The sequence below is a fragment of the Diabrotica undecimpunctata genome, chromosome 1 (assembly GCF_040954645.1).
Source record: "Diabrotica undecimpunctata isolate CICGRU chromosome 1, icDiaUnde3, whole genome shotgun sequence".
In the NCBI taxonomy this organism is placed as follows: Eukaryota; Metazoa; Arthropoda; class Insecta; order Coleoptera; family Chrysomelidae; genus Diabrotica; species Diabrotica undecimpunctata.
In genome coordinates, this window is record NC_092803.1 from 141,060,167 (window position 1) to 141,075,037 (window position 14,871).

Sequence of the window (14,871 nt, forward strand, 5' to 3'; positions counted from 1 at the left end):
CACAACTCCAGAAAGACGATTTAGTCTTACTGTTCCCAAAGGTAAAATGCCCTATTTGGTCAGATATATCATAAGAGGTATGCTGGTAAACCAATTGTCAAAAAACAACTTGTTATGTTGATGTTTTGGTATCGAAGCTGCTAATTTGACAACCACATTGCTGCTCATACTAAGATTTGGTGCTCCTGGAGGTACAATATTACTTTGGAAACCAGCAAACAAATCAAAGTCATAGTTGAATCCCGAAATACCACTTAGTACAACGTTTTTGAAGCCTCACTTACGTGTTTTTTTTTGGGTTATACTGCTTTAGCTGACTTCACGCTTTTGTTGGTAAAATCTGTTCATCTACCGCTAGAAATTGTTCTTTCGAAACCATGAGTAGCTGTTCTTTGATTTGGCTCAGAATAGGTATGATTTTGAATAATCTGTCATCAGGCTGATCATTTTCAATCATGTCATCCTTGATATTAAAGTGCTAGAAACATTGTATTTCTTCGAATCTGTTACTGCTTATCACATCGCTAACGGCTCGGTGACCAATATTGGCATTTCAATAGTGTCTTGTTGATGGAAGTTGATTTATCGACATGTAAATAGTAATTCCTAGAAAACTGTTCTATTTCGTATTTTTTTCTATTAGCTCGTTTATCTGGACGTTGTTGCACTTAGAAAAATTTGATTGTTCTGTGATATGCTCTAATCAGACTATCAGGTAAGAGAAATTTAAAAAATTGGACCGCAGTTCCAATTTTAAAATCGAGGAAGGAAAATTTTCAGAACCAGTAAATTTTGTATCATTTTCTGATATTCTCAGAAATTATGAAATTTCTCACGAAATTATGAAATTTCTTCCTTTTATATCGCAGTCTTTCAGACAAGGGGGCATCATCATCTGAAGAATCTGAGGATGTGGCAGGAATAACAGTGACATTTCCTTGACATTGCTTCACACAATATCATCCCATTTGTGCCATCTTCATCCGATTCTTCACTATTAGTACTATCTGATATTCGAACTGCGCTAATTGTATCATAAAAGAGTTTCGGATTCATTTCTACAAAAACAATCAATAGTGTACCATATATAGGACAAACCCTTTTTGGTGTTTTCGAGAAACTTTCAACATTCATAGTTTTTAGTACTCACCTAAGAAGACATCACAATAAAATTAATTACAATTTTTTCTCGCCGTAAAAAACGTTTTTTTTTTCATGGAAAATAACCACTTCGAACACTGTTTCACGTGGTTCAGAATTCAACAGGAATGAACTTGAAACTGCACACGGCTGCCTATCTTGCACTCAGAACTATACCACATATCTCGCGTATACTATTAGTACGTGCCAGATATGGGCTGCCATAGAGCTACGACAAAAATTGAGTTAAAACAGTAAAATTTTTTTTTTATTTGTGCCAGTTAAACGCCATTACATTTTACTTTTATTATTCACTCGCATTAACATTTTCTATTTGTTTTAAACGTTTGGCATTCCTTTCCTCAGGTAGCTGTAGCTTCCTCCGTGGTTTCTGTTAGTTGCCCTGGAAACCATCAGGGTCTTCTCACTCTAATGCCACAAATTGGTCGTATTGCTCCTGTAGTGATCCTTTTCCAAGTTAACCTGCTTCTTTTCTAACATCTGCACCGTACTGAAGACGATCAATAGTCAGAAATACGTATATACGGTTGCCTTCCATCAATATACCTATTTTATTTTTTGTTTTTCTGTTTTTCGAGAAACGCCATTACATTTTACATTTATTATTCACTCGCGTTAACCTTTGCTATATATAACCTTTGTTTTTTTGTCGATTTTTTGAGGGTATATATATATTTTTTAAATGTGTTATTGCTACTTTGGACTTTGATCAATAACTGTATCAACATTTCAGACAACAAGAAAGACTACAACAAATCGAAAATGCAATCGGTCGATTGGTTGATCAAGTAAAAACATTATTACAAAGACTAGAATTAATGGAAAACGTAATTAAAGAAAGGAGACGTTAACAAAGAAAGTTCATAAAATGTAACATTGTATTTATTTATAATAAGTGATTTTTTTATAATATATAATACAAACAGAAAATATGTACAAATATTTTTCTAATTCAACAGATTTATAAAACGTTTTCAGTCAAGAAATTCTTAAAAATAATAACAAATTAGGTATTAGTTTTATAAATCTGTCTTACTCATACAGAGTGGTCCATAAATAATTAAATAGTAAAGAAAGTGTGACAATTTATTTACCGTTTCTTTGGAACACAATATGTTGCTTGCTTCTCTTCTAGAGGTGTAAAGATTGTATCATCTGGTGGCAGATATGAGATGATGGGACAGTGCTACTTATAGGAAGTATCGGATGACATCTGAAGATAGATCTAAAAATTTAAGATGCACGCTATATATTGTTTACTACTATAGATGACTTTTAGATGAGATTTACATACAAAAAGTTTATCATTTCTATTGTTCTGATACTGGGATACTTATAAGAGGGTTGTTGGTCACAATTCGGAAGAAAAAGAAATTGACACTTGCTACTTCATCCTTTATTGAAGACGTTTCGTATATGAATCCATGGAAGTGAAGCAAAAATTTAACTCAGAAACCAAGAAAATTAAAAGTTTCTTTTTATTTATAAGATAAAACAGAACTAAAGGTCGAGGGATATTATCATGCACGTTGCGTTTCCAGCACGTAACGTTTAGTTTGCGAAAAATACAATTTAAATGGTTTTAAATATAAACAATTCACACTGTCAGGAACGTAGCGTATCAGACACCTTATGTATCCGTTCAGTATATTCGAAAACAATATTTTACGGATGCTAACGGCTACGTAACGAGTCGTAACCTGTTGGTACGGATAATGTGACTTAAAAGTCCGTCGTTTTCCCCTCGATGTTTATTTAGGTATTTGTTTGATTTTAATACAGAGTATTGAAAAAAAAATAATAATTTTCGAGTTTATCATTTATGCATGTGTTTTCATTGCTTTGTGACAATTAAACACGGAAGTGATAAACAATTAGGACTTTTGCACGGAAGTGATACCTCTTCTTTTTTTTTTAATCTTTGTTTTGATATTTACAGTTTGATAGTACAAGTTAAAATGGATTTCGAAAGATTAATTGAACTCGTACGCGTTGAAGAAATTATATATAACTACAATGATAAATGCTGCAAATAAAAAAGAAAATATTTGGAGGAAAATCGCATGCAAATTAGGTCAAAATGGTAAGTAGGTATCAAATAATACCACAAATATTTAATCCGTCTAAAATGTATTAATTACACGAAATACATAGGAATTATTGTTGCGTCAAGTTTTCCAGCAGCAGATTGAAAAAATGTTTTAAAGTTCTCACTTATTGTGAATACTAATAAGGAATTTTTGTCGCGAAAAGCGAGAACACAGCTTCACCGCACCATACTGAAATGTTCTATGTATGAAAATGTGAACGGGCAGTCCGATTGCTGGACTGGAAACGCTACGTGCCGGAAACTATACGTGCATGATAATATGCCGCGACCTTAAGTCAGTTTTATATAAAATATGCCAAGAACTGAAGTTATAAAAAGTTGTGTAATAAAACAGAATACTTTTTAACATGAAGGGCAAACAGAATACCAAAACCATTGATATTCATTATGTTGAATAAGCTTTATATTTCATTATAGGTAGCATTATTTGGCCATGTGGTTTTAAATTAAATAAAGGAGAATCTTTTTTACCAACGAAATCACCAATCTAACACTTGAAAGGGCTACCAACCTCTTTCGTTGACAGCAATTTAAATTCACAAGATTCCTAAGGATGTTGTTGGTCACAATTCGGAAGAAAAAGAAATTGATACTTGCTACTTCATCCTTTATTGAAGACGTTTCGTATATGAATCCATGGAAGTGAAGCAACTTTCACAAGTGAAGTTTGGCTTTGAACGTAAATACCATGAATAAAGTGGGTTCATTCGAAATGAGGTTGTATTGAAAAATACTCCAAATACCATTGACCAGCAGAACCAAAAACGAAGAAGTTCTTTGAAGAATACGTAAACTGGAATATCTTGGACATATAATAAGAGGATCAAGATGAGTTCCTTCAGCTAATTCTCAACATTAAAAATCAAGGAAAGAATAAAATTAGGGCAGAAGAAACTCTCCTGGTTGAGAAATTTACGACAGTAGACATGATAGTTACACGTAGCCCAAGACTTTTTAACAGATCAATATAAAAATATTATATGCATAGTAGTCGCCAACGTTCCCTAGGAACATGGAACCCTAAGAAAAGAAGACCATACAAAAGCAAAATACGCAATATAATGCAAGGTATCCGTTCTTGTCTGTCCAATCAATTATAAAACACTCTGTATAAATGGTAAATTCCTATATTGTTGCCTAATAATTACATAGTGAAAAAAGTTCATAATTTATAGTTGATATATTCAAGTTCACGAAAATCTCAATTGAGTTAAAAGAGAATATACATGTGATGAGCATTTCAATACATATCACAAAGTTTGTGGCAATTGGTGGACAAACATAAAAATGCGTGCATTTTCGTCAAAGAAATTATTAAAATTCAAAAAATATACGATTTGCAAAAATGTAATATCCATTATTGGTTTAAAACCAAGCAAAAAATAAAAATATAAAAACTAAATTTGTCTTAAAAGTAAAATTTAAAATGTGTACACTAGAGATCGTATATCTTTACCTGCATGTCATTAATACACGACGAGATACAATACATACTGATAATATACCATCACTGCTCCTCAGAGATAAAAAGTTAAGACAATATAGTATACTTCAAAGAAAATAAATATTTTTTATGAACATTTGCGACTCAGTACATCGAAAAACTATATATAAAAGACACTCGTATACGAAAACATTTTATTTCAACATTAAAACACATAACACAATTTTAAACTCGATGGAAGAGCTTAAGAACAGATTTGTGAAACATTAAGTAATAGTTAAAAAAAAAACAAAATCTGATGGCGATGAAAATTGTAGAAATTTTTTATATAGGTATAGCAAATAATTGAAAATAAACTTTAGTTTGAGTTTCCGAACTTTAAGTTGTATGAATTTCGTTAATAAATATTGTGTTTATACAATTTTGGGTCATAACTACTTGCGAGACATTCTGTATCCAAGCAATTTTTTAATAAAAATCCCAGCAATAAAATTTTTTTAATTTTAGATTACGAAAAAGTACCGTAGTATGGCTTGGAATATGTAATTAATATTCTAAGGGTTGTCCAGCAGTTTGTTTTTTTACTTAATACTAATAATTTTAAATAATTATATCTTAATCTGTTAATAATTTTACAGGGACGTTTTAATCTAAATAGATTACATTGTATATAATAAATTTGATAAAAAGGATAAAAATTGACACAATATAAAACGAGATTAACAGAAACCATTACAAAAAACTTACAATAATAAAAAGAAATAATTTGAATTCAAATATTAAAAGCATAATTTCTTTAAGAAAATGCACCAAAAATTGTTGACAGATATGCAGCAGTTAAATTTAATGGAGAAAAAATATAGACTCACACCTTTTCTACAACTGTTTTATACATTTAGTAAATACTTAATGTGTAAGAATTTAGGAATAGCTTGGCTCCATAGACAGAATATGAATAGACTAGGAAGGTATGGGTCGCTCTGTGAATAGAGGTGAAACACTAATAATCACTTTGAGTAGTCTAGGTATCTTTGTCTGTCTGTCATACGCGCCTGTTCTAGCAAACTAATATTCTAGACATAATGGACATAATAAGAATTTTCTTACTATGTATATGACTAAAATTCGTAATAAGCTTTGACTCTAGCGGTAGAAAACTTGAAATAGCCGGTGAACCTATAGTACGGGAGGTAGTGTTTTCGCAAAAATTTGATACTGAATAAATTTTATGTGTTGCAGTTGAATAGTGTTGTATAGTCAGCAAAAAGGGCATACCTTCGGTGAAGTTAGAGGTGACAGCATCTAAAAGTCGTACATAAAATTTTGTCTTAATAGTCCAGTTGGGATGGCAAGGTCAACACCTTGCATAGTGGGTTACCCTAAATTTTACTATTCTAACCTTTAGGGGGTGGGGAGGGGTCAATAATAGTGTAAATTTAAAATCGCGGCTGAATTCCGACGTTGGGGTAGCCGCCATCTTAAATTTAAAGGAGAACCGTTTTTGTTCAGTATTTACGCTATTTTCAACTTTTTGACTAAAATGGTAGGTACTGAAATTATTACCAATGCGATTTTGCTGAACGAACACTATTCAACTGCTACAAATAAAATTTATTGGGTATACAATTCCTAAGAACACACAACGCTACCTCCCGTACTATTATATATTTGAACAGAGTACAGCAGCATATGCGTAATGTGCAAGCGTTGCTAAAGAGAGATAGAGAGACTACCGATAGAGTGCTCCGCATTTCACTATAGTCTATATCTATGTTTGGTTCATACTGGTATAGAGTGGACTTTTAAAAAAAATATATAATTATATTATTATAAATATAATTCAAATTATACCAAATATTATTATTGATATTTGCTTCTGTATATAATTATACATTCTTATAACCTAACCTAATCTGTGCAAGGCGAAATATGTATGTTTACAATTTTTTGCAAAAACACCAATTATTTTAAAAAGTTTGATTACGTGTAACTTTGGCAACAAACCTGCTAAAAACTATGTTCAAATATTTCCTTGTATATATTTTTATCTATTTTTAAGTACCACTCTATTTATTTTTACTGTTGGCTGTGCTGCTACAACGACTACAATCACCGTCAACTTGTTTCGACTCTCCAGCAATTGAAGTATTTATACTGCTGAACTGTATGGAATACTACAAGCGGTGAAAACTCCACTCAACGATGATAAAACTATAGCAATCTGTACGGACTCTCTGTCCTCCATGCAGTCCATAAGAAACGTACATTCTATCCACCCAATAGTTCAAGAAATCCAGAGTATATGTAATCGCCTTCAAACTAATGGAATTACAGTAACAATATTGTGGGTCCCATCACACGTTGGTATTCCAGGTAACGAAAAAGCCGATCAAGCAGCAAAACAAGCATGTTCTCTTAACGTAACAACAGACATTCAAATATCATCAGAATTAAAAAGAATAATCAAACATAAAATAATGGACCTTTGGAATGATCATTGGAAAAGAAACAATACCAAGTTAAGCGTTCTACAACCAAATATTTTCTACCACCAGCTCCCACCAATGAAAAGAAAGGACAAATCTATCATTCGAAGATTGAGAATAGGGCACACACGCCTTACACATGGACACCTAATGAATTCCAGTAATCAGATTTTGTGCCAGTACTGCAAGAGCACGACTTCCGTAACACATGTACTTCTTGACTGTCAACACTACCTAGCGGCCAGAAGAAAATACAATCTTGGTAACAACCTAAAAGACATACTTATCTCAAACAGCAGCAACTATGAAAATGTATTAACCGTTTTAAAAAACACACAGTTATACAATTTAATATAAAACAAAATGTATTATAAAAAATGTATTGTAACTAATTTGTACCCAATGTAAAGTATTAACCATGTAAACGTGAATGTAAATTGTACCTGTGTCAATAACTATTAGCAAGCTGTCGAGACACATATTTTTCGAAATAAAAAAAAAGTACCACTCAGAGCCGATTTTTTTTTTTGGAAAAAATAGAACATCCTTGGCAATTTTTTTGGACGGTCATATCTCCTTTTGCATAGAAGTTAAAGTTTTAGAAATGCCTATTTATATCATCCATCAATTTTGATAGATGCATCAGAAATGGATAATCTAATGTAAATTTACAAAGCTCTCCTATGCAAACAATGAATGGTCAAAAAAATGAGGCTTTGATTTTCCTCTGTAGTGCGCCACCTCATGAAAAAAAATTAGCTCTGACTGGTTATTAAAACTAGATAAACTAATATAAAAAAAGATCCTATTTATTGTCAAAGTTACCGGTAATAATTTTTTTTAAAATAACTTTTTTGCAAAAAACTGTGCGAAAGAAGAGAATTAGGTTAGATCATTAAACATAAATATTTCTATACAGTTACAAATCTCAATATTAATATTGGGATAAATATAAACAACTCGCATTTAGTATAATAAAACCTTTTCGTTGCGCGCTACTTTATTTGAACCAGGAGCAAGTTTTTGATTTTATAACACATCTCTCTTATAGAAAATGTTTATTTCATATTTTAAAAATACTATTTTTCCCTAAAATCAATAGTTTTCGTGATAAATGACAACATAAGAGAACAACGTGGTTTCTGTTCCTTTTGGTTTCTATACTACAAAGGGGTGTGTACACAATAAATTCTTGACAAGATTACTCCCTTATTATTGTTCTAAATATGTATGACATGCAGCATTAAAACCGCACGCACGAATTATTTTTTGATATCGTTATTTTTGAGTATTAATAGTGTTAAGAAAAATATTGATGAGTAAAATACGTGTAAATAGATTGTAACATAGTACGTTAAACAGAATTTTAGTCTTATGGAAATATGATACATACAGTGACCAAACGTCCTAGACAACCAATTCTTAAAAACTGATGCAGCGATCCCTTAGATAAATTCAAAATGTGGAAGGATAAGAAAGTCGCCTCGCACTACTTGGGCAGGTTTGAATAATTTCAGTGAGTATAACAGATGCTTCGCGATGACATAAATGATAATTAATGCATATATACAAAAAGATCCGTAAAGAAAAAAGAAATAATATCCTTTATAACAACTAAAATGATAAATCGGTAAGGTGGCGTTGCAGCGTATTATTGGTTGCATAATTAATAAGAAAAAATTTACAATTAATATGGAGAATTTTAATTTTTAAAGAAATATATATTTCGAAATTGTATTTAATATCTGATATCATTTTTTAACACCTACTATACAGGGATAAAACGTTTTTAACTGACTAAATATTTAAAAACATCTAGGATATGATGCTCCTATGCGACTCTACACAGTTTGTTGCCAAGGGATGTGAATTAATTACTGACGTTGAAAATATAATATGTCAGACAAAAATACAAATGTAAACAGGTATAAACAATAGGAAAATATTTTTGTTATCTGAATTGTTCAATAATAGATTGTAATTTTGAAATGCTGTCATTTATCGTAATTCATAAAATTATCTTATAATTTATTTTATAACTTCTGAATCTTGGCCTCATGTCCAGCGCGTAAGAACTGTAGATGTCTATTGCCAGTGTGATGATATACATTGTGTATATTGTATATTATATACCTTGTATATAATATACACAAAGCCAAAGAACGTAATGTTTAACAGTTGTAGAAAGGATTAATACTGCTATTATAATCTAATTTAATAAAGCTTGCCACTCGGAGACATCCACATCTGCATATTACTTATCACAGTTCTACACAGCAAACAAAACAAAATTGATTTTTTATATTTTCAATGGACACATAAACACCTTGAATAGCTAAGTAAATACTGATAGAGTAAGTAGTGAAATATAAATCCATATAAAACGTAAAATCCAAATCTAAGTAAAATATAAATAATCAATGTGATTTAAAATTCAATATGTCATTGTTAAAAGTGCTGAAAAAAATGGTGAGAATGAGAAATATATCAATTCGCACTAGACTTTTTAGACCATAAATTAAATTATAGATAGAAAAAATAAATAAGAAACAATAAGATACATAATTATTTTCATACTTATCAAAAAGTAGACATTTTTTGCCATAAAAAGTTTACAACTTGGTCTACTTCTTGCCAAATGTGTTTAAAATTACCGATTACCTACATAATATCTTACAAAAAAGTTATATACTTTTAAATGGTATTAGTGACATATTACATGCTATAATACAAGTCAAAATATCAGTTCAGTGATATATACAAGCACCAAATCTATAAATTCATTCTTGAAATCGCCATATTATTGTTGACGTCACACTCTCATGTTATGTTGAGGTTAGATACAATTGTTTTTCACTACATTAAATTGCCGAGGTTATAACCTTAGCTGATTATTTTAAACCAATTTTGTAAATTTATTTGAAATATTTTATTAAGAAAAATAAGATTTAGAATCGAAACTAAATAATTTCTTAATCAAAGTTCTTTGGAAATAATTGCAAGCTATATAACAGCTCTCAGATTATTTATACCTCACAGTGAATTACTAACTAGATAAAATGTGAATAAATAGTTTGAAATGAATAGAAATGGAAATAATCTCACAAAAACTGATGTGCCACGTCATCTTAATGTAGCGTATATTTTCATTTCACCGTATTAAAAATACAACAAGTGGAATGTTTGTTGCCTCGTAATCGTACACAAATTTGTATGCTATTTAAGTAAAAAATGGATTTTTTTTATATACTTGTCTAAGGAACAACCTCCTGCATAAAATTTCATCTACAAACACGTTAAAGGATGTCACTGGATATCAAATTTGAATTAGGTCGCACAAAAGTGTATAACTCTTTAAATTCCATACCATTACTCAATGATATGGTATCTTTATACTGTTATTACTGTTGGGTGATGTATTGCCTTAACTTTTAATAACTACTGGCCCATTACACATGACACAAATCGAATAAAAATGTTTAGTGCAACTAAAAATTGATTTTAATAGAACACCAGCCCTTGATGGCAACATTAACTAAATTAGTCTACAAGTTTATGCAATGGGTTGTACTTGTTGGGCGTATTTCAGTCAACGTTTAGAGTTCGCTAAAGTTACTACATAAGTTATTTTACCTTGTTATAAAATATCAAATTCATAGTCCATGCATGTTTTAGTTAAATATACTGATCAAAAATTTAACTAGGTGTACATTTACTACGTAATATGTAATATTTTAAGTACTTGTTTTAAAAAATACTTCAATATAAACCAGTCAGGTAGAAGTGAAAATTAAAACTTTTCTGTGTGGAATTACATTATAAATATTGAAAAATCGGCCTAGCTAGTGATCAAAGTAATTATTTATAATTAATAAAAAGTAAAAAGATAAAAAAATGCGACACCTTTTACCATTCGAGACTTTAAAGCTGAAGTAGACAAACGAGTTATTGACACTACTGTAGGACAGTTTGGGACTACTGTAGGACTGTGAATAAAAATTTCAAGAGAAGATCGAATTACTCAGTTGCTACCAAGAAGTAGACACTGTGTTAATGAATACCTTTATCCAGTTGCCTCCGGGAAGAATTTATATCTGGCCATCGGACTGTCCCCAAAAAGTTATCACAAACAAAACTAAACAGATAAAAGAGTCTAAAATTCCGTAATATCTATAAAACATACCACGAAGCGAATGTTGCTTCATGCGATAATCTTTTAAGAATGGTTTAAGCTACATATGAAAAACGTCTGCAAACAAAAGGACGAAAAACGACCGGACATACAGAGATCAAAAAATATCTGTAAATTTAGTAACAGACAGTAAAAGCAGGAAAAAATGTATTAACCAGAAACCGTGAATGAGAAGAAATAATGCAAAATCGAAGAAAATACACAAACACAAATGAAGGAACCTATAAAGACAAACAGAATCAATAAAGAGATCAAAGAAGCAATAGAGTTGAGGCTGATTAACGAATACATAGAAATAACGTCTGTAGAACAGCAAGAAAAAAGAATAATTTTAATCTACATACAAAGATAACAGCCTTAGCGAAAAAAACTCTCGAAGAAATAATGCAATAAATAAAATAAAACGACTACAGAATAAAACGGCTGGGCCAATAACCTAAGCTCTTAGCAAGTCTGCTTAATAAAATTTGTGAAACAGTTGAGTTGCCTGAGTACTGATAATGAAACACACCTACTCAAAATTCACGATGCTTTAAGGATGGATGCTATTAATTACCATAACTGATTGGCTTATGATTCATTATTATCCGGTGAAAATAAATAAATTTAACCATGGCTTTCTGTTTGCAGTATTTTTAAAAGTTATAAAATAGTTTTAGGATATTTCAAATTTGTTATCACTAGTCAAATAGATTGTCTGAAGTTGATGCCTCGATAACTAATGTTTACATTATCATATTTGTTGCTAGTTCTACAATTACAATAAACTTTAATATTTTGTAAGTTCTATACTGGACTAATTCATTGATAAAATTCTTAGTCTTTTCTCATGAGTCATGGAACTGGTTTAAGAGGAACATCAATTTAATCTTAAAGTTAAATTGCCCAAAACCAACTAAATATTTCGCATATTCAACATTGCTGGACAGAATTCTACTTAATGGTTTTAGATAAACCAATACCATTTTGTCTATTCTTGTAGCGACAAAAAGCAAATAAAAAAAATCCATAAATAAATTAGTTTTTTCCTAAAAAATCCGAGAGCTGCCTTTCAAGTGAGTCACATTCGGCCATATCTTCTCCGTTGTGGAACATGCTGGAAGCCATGTTGGTGTCTATGCTATCGTAGAATTCGTCGTCGCCCCGAGCACGGCCTGTATTCCACATAAAGGTATTGGCGGTGTGGAAGCGGAAGCTCGTGGAACTATCGGTGACGGACTGTTGAACGTAATTGTTTTTGTCCAATGAGTCCGGGAACGCTATTTCGAGATCTGGATCTAGGCCCGGGTCACTACTATATGAAGAGAGAATCCATTGAGACGGAGATTTTTCTTTTGCTAGGTTTGAGTCTTGAATCTGCAAAAATACAATTTCGAGTTATACTTTAATATTTATTGTAATTATTGGAAACTATAGACTACAGGAAATCTAATTTTCGATAACTTTTAATTAAATCGCTTAGCTGAAGAGTGACCCAACCCATAAAAATGTAAGAATGCACACAAATCTAAATTTTTATTATTTAAATGATAGAAATATCTTCAAGTGTTTAATTAATATTATTTATTACATATACTATTGAAGTGACAAACGAGAACAAGTAAAAACACAAATAACCACAGACTTCAGTTTTAGGACAAAATATTTAAGAAACATGAATTATTGATATCACTCTGGTCCTTACAGTCATTAACACTGCTTTTGTATTTATTCGTTTCTAAATATTGCCGGACACAGTGCGTTAATATCATAATTAGGAATTAGCCATTGAAATGAAACGTTGTTTGACTCGTGCCGCCAATGTGAGTAAGAATACGTTTAAGATGGGCGTGCATTAAGATGGGCGTGCATATGAATATTTTAAAAATTATTTTCTAATAATTATTTTGAATATTACGAGACAAAAAAATTTAAACATATTAACCACTGTCAAAGGTACAAAATTTTACGCGTAATAGACAATAGATCAATTATTATGTACAATCGCTATCAGACTTCGTCACTCTTGTGAGTGTTACCGACTTTATCATTTATATACAATGTGCTTTGCCTAATTAAAAAATTAACGCCATATATATCGTATATAAGATAAAACTTTATAGATTTTCCTATACTAGATATTAGACTATAACGATTAAAAAATCTTAGTTTTAATTTACGTATTTGAAACTTCATTTAATTCAGAAAGCAGTAACTTTTATGCTACCCTGTATAAGGTTATAATATGCGTTTTAAAAAATCTTGCGTCTCTTGAAATGAAATAAACATACAATGTTTGTTTTACTCAGCCCAAATTGCGTATATCGAAGTTGTCCATTAAGACCGGCCTAAGAATAGAAGAAATAAAGCGCTGATCAAGGATTCTGCGTTCAGTTTCTTAGCCCGCGGGGAATGTTTTCGACTGAAATTGCGATGATGTGTAAGAAATATTGATCATTCCCGAATCAAACCGCTAGCGGCGGTACCAGCTTTTTAGCCAGTATGGGCTATTGTTTATTGTTTGAGTATTTGAAAATATCTTTGGAGATCAAGTAATCTTTGGCAGTAGTGTTGTTTGGTCATAGTAAGCAGTAAATGTAATAGTATGAGGCAAGTGAGTATTTGCCGGCAAGTTATTTTTCAGAGGTCTTAGTTACAGTAATCCTCTTAAAAAGTGTTTTTACTGTCTACGAAGTTTTTGGTGAAAGGAGGACAATCTATAATATTCTTTTGTCCCGTTTTTCTTTTTGATGAAACAAATTAATAGAAGCTGAATATTTCCGTATTGTGGTCAATATAAAAAAGAAAATATACCAGTCTATTTTTAAATTTTTTTCTATATTGTATATATTGTATATATTACATATATTGTATATATTGTATATATTCTATATATTTACCAATTGCAGTGTAGTGTTACAGTGTTTTTGAATGGTCGGCATAAGCCAGGCAACAAATTTGAATTAAGACAAAAATGCATCGTCAAAATGAATTTATTCAAAGAAATTACAAACGGGTTTCATAAGGGTTACTATAAGTGTCCAAATTGATGGTGCACTGCAGATGTGTACTGTGATCTGCACTGCAGATTGGTTCGGGTGCTCAAAAAACGCCAGCGCACTTGTTTCCATATTTTCGTTAGTTGTCGTCTAGTAGAACATGTCGGTATAAAAATTTCTTGTACAATCTTTTTCGACAGCGTTGCCAGACTTATGAGCGTTGCCGGACTTATGCCGATTTTTCGAGAGCGTTTCCTGACTTATGGCGACCCCCATATGTAGAGTAAGACAGTAATAAGAGAAAAAATTTCTACATACATAGCATGATATGACAATGACTGAGGTAAATTCTAATTTTTTAATTGTTTTTAAATAACATTCAATATTATTCTTTATTTATCAGGTCATCGATAGATATATTTTAAACTTTTTATAAAGACGTAAGGAGGTATTAATTTGTAATTGACATTCCTCTTGTAAGATCTAAATTAATATGTCCA

General features: G+C 31.1%; 2 protein-coding genes across 5 annotated transcripts in view; one reads left to right on the forward strand and one right to left on the reverse strand.

Moving 5' to 3' along the window:
- The window catches only part of LOC140432311 (polycystin-2-like protein 1), an 80,237-nt gene extending 72,693 nt beyond the window's left edge, over positions 1–7,544 (forward strand). The window contains exon 14 of the mRNA XM_072520146.1: positions 1,895–7,544. Coding sequence (XP_072376247.1) covers positions 1,895–2,012 — 118 coding nt within the window. The 3' untranslated portion in view covers positions 2,013–7,544. The remainder of the gene's footprint in view (positions 1–1,894) is intronic.
- Positions 7,545–7,700: 156 nt separating this feature from the next.
- Positions 7,701–14,871, reverse strand: part of jvl (javelin-like) — a 539,968-nt gene continuing 532,797 nt past the window's right edge. For 3 of the 4 annotated variants that reach the window (XM_072520143.1, XM_072520145.1, XM_072520144.1), the window contains exon 8: positions 7,701–12,749. In XM_072520143.1, the coding sequence (XP_072376244.1) occupies positions 12,411–12,749 (339 nt within the window). In that variant the 3' untranslated portion in view covers positions 7,701–12,410. The remainder of the gene's footprint in view (positions 12,750–14,871) is intronic. The other variant, XR_011949790.1, reaches the window with a different exon arrangement.